The sequence below is a fragment of the Pygocentrus nattereri genome, chromosome 22, assembly GCF_015220715.1.
Source record: "Pygocentrus nattereri isolate fPygNat1 chromosome 22, fPygNat1.pri, whole genome shotgun sequence".
In the NCBI taxonomy this organism is placed as follows: domain Eukaryota; kingdom Metazoa; phylum Chordata; class Actinopteri; order Characiformes; family Serrasalmidae; genus Pygocentrus; species Pygocentrus nattereri.
Window position 1 is genome coordinate 10285967 of NC_051232.1, and position 6894 is coordinate 10292860.

The 6894-nt window shown below is 40.5% G+C and overlaps 1 protein-coding gene across 1 annotated transcript; it reads left to right on the forward strand.

Moving 5' to 3' along the window:
• Positions 1-480: 480 nt before the first annotated feature.
• Positions 481-6894, forward strand: LOC108410918 (hepatic lectin-like). Its single transcript, XM_037532912.1, has 5 exons — positions 481-698; positions 5301-5522; positions 6204-6346; positions 6462-6568; positions 6709-6894. The coding sequence occupies exons 2-5, from the start codon at positions 5303-5305 to the stop codon at positions 6869-6871; spliced, it is 633 nt and encodes a 210-aa protein (XP_037388809.1). The 5' UTR covers positions 481-698; positions 5301-5302; the 3' UTR covers positions 6872-6894.

Here is a 6894-nt window from a genome sequence, read left to right on the forward strand (position 1 = left end):
TAGATGCTGTTCTGGTCTTCGTATTAGACTAAACTCTCACAGTGACACTCTGTCTTTGGTTTAGATGCTGTTCTGGTCTTCGTATTAGACTAAACTCTCACAGTGACACTCTGTCTTTGGTTTAGATGCTGTTCTGGTCTTCGTATTAGACTAAACTCTCACAGTGACACTCTGTCTTTGGTTTAGATGCTGTTCTGGTCTTCATATTAAACTAAACTCTCACAGTGACACTCTCTCTTTGGTTCAGATGCTGTTCTGGTGTTTGTATTAAACTAAACTCTCAATGTTAGACTCTGTTTGGCTTTAGATTCTGCTCTGTTTCCTGATTGTGACTGTGAGTCAAGCGTTGACGATTTAGCCAACGACTCTGGCGTGAAGTTTGCTCTATCTGAAGAGAACACACCCGTTATCTGAACGCCCATGATCCAAATATGAACACGAAAGTGAAGAAAAGACCTTCTCTGAAATCATGTGGTCTCTTCATAAGAGTCTGGAGGTTTAACGCATGGACTTGGACAGCCTGAGGAGCATTACACTTTTTGTAGTATCCGTTGCTGCTGTTCTGCAGAAGCCTACTGTGATTGTTATGTTTGGCTTTTGTTTGTTTAAGACTGTCAATTGTTTCTTTTTCTAGCCAAGTACTATGATATGATAACAGGCTTCATATTTTAAATCTACAGGAGCCATCCAACACACAGGTAGGTTGAACCTTCAGTCACTGTGAACAGTGTTTGATGTTGTTTAATATGAATCCCTGCTGAGGTGATATGGCAAACAATGCTTTTTAATGCTAATAACTATCTATACAAAAACTTTGTGAAAAGAGGAAAAGAGAACAAACAAAAGAAAAAGAACAGAAACTAAAAAGGATGTAATTTTAAATAAAACTAAAGCAATAAAACAGCAGTAGATTTACAAAACGTCTACTTTGGCTGCAAGTGTAGCTCTGTTTCCTGCACACAGAAAATCTCAACTTTCTTAATCTTTTTAATCTGTTTAAAGCCGAACAGATTCCTCAAACATTACATGAAGTGATTATCAAACGTTGAAAGGGTTTATCACCGTCTGCTTTTATGATGCCTGAAGCCTTTTCCTCTGGATGCATGTTCTCCTGGTTTTGTCCGTTTTTTCTTCCTGTGGAGAATCTTTCCTATCCTCCTCCTCAGCCGCAGTATCACTTTATTTACAGTCGTCCGATGAGCTGCTGTCTTAGACACTGTCAACGCTCTCTCCAGAGCTGGATTCCTCTTCTTTCTTTTCCTCCTGGATGGAAGATTCTCTGGTTGTTCAATCTCTTTATCCTCTTTCCTCCCTTCCACAGACTTTGAAGTAGCTTGTAATTGCTCATAGTGGCTTGGGCCCCCAGGTATGCACCCATAAAATCCATTGGATGACTCTGGCCTGCCTCAGAACAGATCATTTCACTCCATCACTTTGAACACCAAGGCCCCCTGTGCTGTGTCCTCTGCTGTATACCCTACTCACTCACGACTGCATCGCCAAACATCACAGCAATCAAGTTTGCTGATGATGTTACAGTCATAGGGCTTGGCCTACAGAGAGGAGGCGAGGCAGCTGGAGCTCTGGTGCAAAGACAACAATCTCTCTCTGAATGTAACCAAGGCAAGACAGATGACTGTAGACTTCAGAAGGACACAGATGCCTCACACCCCTCTGCACCTGAAGCAGTATGGAATCCGGACAGGAAAGTGAAAATTGCCCATTCCATCACTCGGTGAAGCTTTCCTGGTATTAAGGACACCTACACTAACTAGTGTGCATGCAGCATCAGGAAGGACCCCGCTCATCCATCACACAGACTGTTTACACCACCCCCGTCTGGAAGAAGCCTACTGATCACCAAGACTCTTCCAGACTCATGGGCAGCTTGTTCCCACAGGGTTTCCACTCAGCAGATCTACCTGATGGACCTTTAAACGTTCTCTACCTCAGCCATGCTCGTCCTTTTATCTGCTGCACCTTAACTTCTGCACTCAGCCACTTTACTGTGAAACCTCACTCACTTTATCTGCAGTTTTATTCACCTTTGTGGTTGCGCTACTAAAGATTATGGACCCTCCTGTCTCATGCGCCCCTGAGTGGGAATGGACGAAAACAAAAACAAAAGAAGCTGTTTCTGCCCCTGATCTTGCCAATATGTTCTGGAATTATTTTGAATTCAGGTGGCTGTAAAGTTAGACGAAAAAACATCTGGTGTCATTTAAAACCAGATCCACAAGGCAACTTAAATCAAACCAGTACCATACAAAGTCAACATAAAACACACTGTTACATAGTTTTCTCCTCATATTTTATGCTGTGAGAAACATTTAAAAAGTGAGTTTCAATAAATGAGCTTCACTGATATTGCTGTGTAAATAATTTACTCCTTGTACACAGTACATTAATAATATATAAACATGTTTACTGGTGATTTGTAAATGTATATTTATATCATGACTTTACTTAACAGGGCACATCATAATGAATTCATGACAAATATAATGACTAATGATGTGCAGATTTCTTAAGCAACGACTTGTATAATGAATGATTATTTTTAAGTTTAAGTGATACTTTTTTGATCCCACAACAGGGGAAATTCCACCTCCCCATTTAACCCATCCATGAAGTGAAACACCACATACACACTAGTGAACACACACACTAGGGGGCAGTAAGCACACTTGCCCGGAGCGGTGGGCAGCCCTATCCACGGCGCCCAGGGAGCAGTTAGGGGTTAGGTGTCTTGCTCAAGGACACCTCAGTCATGGACTGTCGGCCCTGGGGATCGAACCAGCAACCTTCTGGTCACAGGGCCAGATCCCTAACCTCCAGCCCACGACTGCCCCCATACATTATATTAATTGATAGCATTATATTAATTGATAGCTTATTGAAAAAATATCCTTACGTTCAATGTAAATTCATATATGAAGATCTGGGCCGGTTCTAATAAATCATGAAATCAAAAGGACACTAAAGAGCATCACATAAAACAAAAAAAATGAACAACATTAAAACCTTTGTTAAAATATTGCTGCATACAAGCCATTGATTTTCCTGCAGATAACTGTTTTGGTTATTAGCCTATGCATTATATTAAGCATCCTAGTTAGCAACAGTTTAATGCTTAATGATTTCCATTGTTAATGGCTATTCATACACGACTTAGTTCTTTATTAACATATATACTTCATTATTTCCTGATGGGTTAAGTATAAGTCTATGCATTCATTCATTGTGATGAATGCATTAGTTAAGCATTTGTGGACCAGTGTTGTGAAGTGTTACTATAATGACCTATAAACATTAGAATAAATCATTGTTTTCTTACATATTGTGAAAATTATTACTATTTCTATTGTTAGTTACAGCCTTTTTAGGGTTATTCAAAGTGCACCTCATTCAGAGACTAATTTGTCCTGTTGGACTAGTGCCCTGCTTATTAGAATTGTTATTATAACCGATAATAATTAGTTATGTGAATGCTGTTAAAGGCCGTGACCCAGAGATGCAGAGCAGCAACTCAGATATAGACCCTGAAATGGGCTTCTGAAAGTGCAGTGTGGTTTGCGTAAGCTGTCTCTCACTTCAACTTCCAACTTGCTGTATTTGGTAATAGTAACACATTACATTAGTAACGCTCATATTCTTTGTGTTGGATCTCAGCTTTAATGAAAACACACTGACTTGTGTGTGTAAGAGATAGAGAGGGCGTGGTGGCACATACACACATCGCTCAGATGCCTCCTATGAGTTAGTTTCCTGTGTGGTTTTTAATCTGGACACTCAAGAGTAAACTTCAGTTTGAATTACTGAATGAATTAGCGCCGTACTGAGTGTGTGAATGCTGTTAAAGGCCTTGACTCAGAGATGCAGAACAACAACTCAGATATAAAGCCTGAAATGGGCTTCTGAAAGTGCAGTGTGGTTTGCATAAGCTGTCTCTCTTCTCAACGTCCCTTCCTGAGAACAGCACATACACTATATGGACTAAAGTATTGGGACACCTACTGCTTACACACACACACACAACAGCTTTTATGAAGGCCCAATCTAAATCCATAGGCGTTAATATGGAATTGGTCCCCCTTTGCAGCTATAACAGCTTCCACTGTTCTGGAAAGCTTTCTACAAGATTTTGGAGTGGGTCTGTGGGAATTTTGAACATTCATCAAGAAGAGCATTTGTAAGGTCAGACACTGATGTTGAATGAGAGAGCCTGGCTCGCAATCTCTGCTGTAGTTCATCTCAGAGGTGTTTGATGGGGTTGAGGTCAAGGCTTTGTGCAGAGCAGTCAGGTTCTTCCACAACAAACTCACCCAGCCATGCCTTTATAGACCTTGCTTTGTTCACTGGTGTGCAGTCATGCTGGAACAAAAAAAAAAGTTCTTCCCCAAACTGTTCACACAGAGTTGGAAGCATACAATTGTCCAAAATGTCTTGGTTTGCTGAACCATTAAGATTTTCCTTCACTGGAACTAAGGGGTCTAGGCCAACCCCTGAAAAACAACCCCACAGCATAATCCCTCCTCCACCAAACTTTACAGTTGACATAATGCAGTCAGGCAGGTAATGTTCTCCTGGCATTTGCCAAATGCAGACTCATCCGTCAGACTGCCGAATAGCGAAGCGTGATTATTCACTTCACAGAATATGTTGCTGTGTTTCATAAATGTTTCCACTTTTCCATCAAGATCTCAGTTTATCGTAGAATATCTAGAGGGGAAGAAATTTTCAGAATTGACTTGTTGAAAAGATGGCATCCTATTACAGTACCACACCCAAATTCAGTAAGCTCAATAAAACGACCTGTTCTTTCACAGATGTTTTTAAGGGCAGACTGCTTGTCTGGGTGCTTGACCTTATACACCTATGGCAATGGGACTGAATAAAACACTTGGATTCAATGATTAAGAAGTGTGTCACAATACTTTTGTCCATATAGGAGCATATTGCAAAATACCACATACTCAGACTCACTGTGAGAGCTGGAGACTGTGGTGACAGTATTCTGCAGTTATAAACCAAGACTGTTTTAATGAAGGCTGGAATCTGCTTAATTTCCTTGTTCCAGCACCAGTCCTGCTTCATTTTTAGTATTTGCAGCATCATTACAAAAGAGAACACAGAGGAGTGAGGATACACGTATATGCAAAATCAGGAACATCAGGTCCACATACACATGGTTTCCCTGATCAACACGTTTTCTATGAAGGATGTAAATCAATGTTATGAGTCATTGTAAAGTGTACATTGTGCATAGGTATGCACTATGTAATGTTTTCTATTTTCAGAAATGAATACAGGAAGGAACAAAGGCTACAGACTGGCTGCAGTGTGTCTGGGGCTTCTATGTTTTCTCCTGCTGGCTGCCATCACAGTGCTGTGGATCAATTTCGAGAGAGACCAGTCACAGACCAGTAACAAAGAACTGCCTGCTAACAAAGTCACCTGGGAAACAGCCTACATCAATGTGACTATGGACATAAAGTACTTTGTGTTATTTTCTACTTTAGGTAAGCAAACACATTTCTATTTCTAAGGTTTCAGTTCAAACCAGTTTTACACTGTGATGCAGCTGCTTCAGAGAAAATGTTTGAATGGAGCTTCTCTCATTCCAAAGTTCTCCATGGAGAGCGCTGAAGGTCATTAGCACTGTGCACTATTTAAAGAACATTTTTCCAGAAATATTTAGAAAGGGGTTTATTCATCCTGAAGCTGCTAATGCATATCGCCGCTGTCAGATCTCCAAAATAGTAACTTTACAGGAGAAGGAAAAAACATACTTTACTTTTATTGTAAGTCAATGGAACCAGATTCATTTCCACGCTACTTTGGGCCCATTTTTATTTGGTCCATTCATCAGGAAATTTACACAGAATATAAAGGGCATCAGGCACTTTCAAATGATGTCAAAAACTGAAAAACAATAAAAATGTATATTATAATACAATAATGCATTATATAAATTGAGGTTTTATTCCAACAGCAGCGATAAGCAACTTTTCCTTAAATAAGACACTGCCAGAAACAGATGTCAGGGCTGCTACTATACACAAACATTTATTTGATCAAATTAAGCATAGAGTGTCTGAGTGTTCATATATGTGTGTGTGTGTGTGTGTGTGTGTGTGTGTGTGTGTGTGTGTGTGTGTGTGTGTGTGTGTGTGTGTGTGTGCTCTGTGTTCAATTCATAGAGAAGGCAATGCAGCAGGGTTGGACGTATTTCAATGGCACTCTTTACTACATAACTGTTGGATACAAGAACTGGACTGAGAGCAGAGAGGATTGCAGAGAGAGAGGAGCAGACCTGGTGATCATAAACAGCAGAGAAGAACAGGTGAGAGAGAGAGAGAGAGAGAGAGAGAGAGAGAGAGAGAGAGAGAGAGAGAGAGAGAGAGAGAGAGAGTGTAAAACATCTTAAATCTCTTCACATTATATTATCTCAATGGCAGGAGTTCATCCTTAACAATCTGGGCAGCAGTCGAGCTTGGATTGGTCTGACTGACACTGAAACAGAGGGAGTCTGGAAATGGGTGGATGGATCAGCTCTGACCACTGAGTAGGAAACTGATGAACTAGAATTTCTTTCACCTTCTGAAGTAACTGATTGTATGAATGTGACTGAATACAGGCCGAGAGAGTTGAGCTGAAGGTTAATGAACACTGATCAGAGACTGGTTCTGATTCTCTGGCTTTCAGGTTCTGGGAGGAAGGAGAACCAAATGATGACCAGAATAATGAGGACTGTGCTGACATTCAGGGTTTCCCAGGCAAGAAGAACTGGAATGACATCGCATGCTCTGAGGAAGCAGGATGGATCTGTGAGAAGATCCATTTCCGTTTTATTCTATTTAATGAATAAATAAAAGGAATAAAAGAATAAAA

Excerpts from the sequence above, each read along its gene's own strand:
- LOC108410918 (XM_037532912.1), top strand. The coding sequence starts at position 5,303 with ATGAATACAGGAAGGAACAAAGGCTACAGACTGGCTGCAGTGTGTCTG. Across the intron at positions 6,347-6,461 it reads TAAACAGCAGAGAAGAACAG|GAGTTCATCCTTAACAATCT; the intron begins GTGAGAGAGAGA and ends TCTCAATGGCAG. Across the intron at positions 6,569-6,708 it reads GGATCAGCTCTGACCACTGA|GTTCTGGGAGGAAGGAGAAC; the intron begins GTAGGAAACTGA and ends TCTGGCTTTCAG.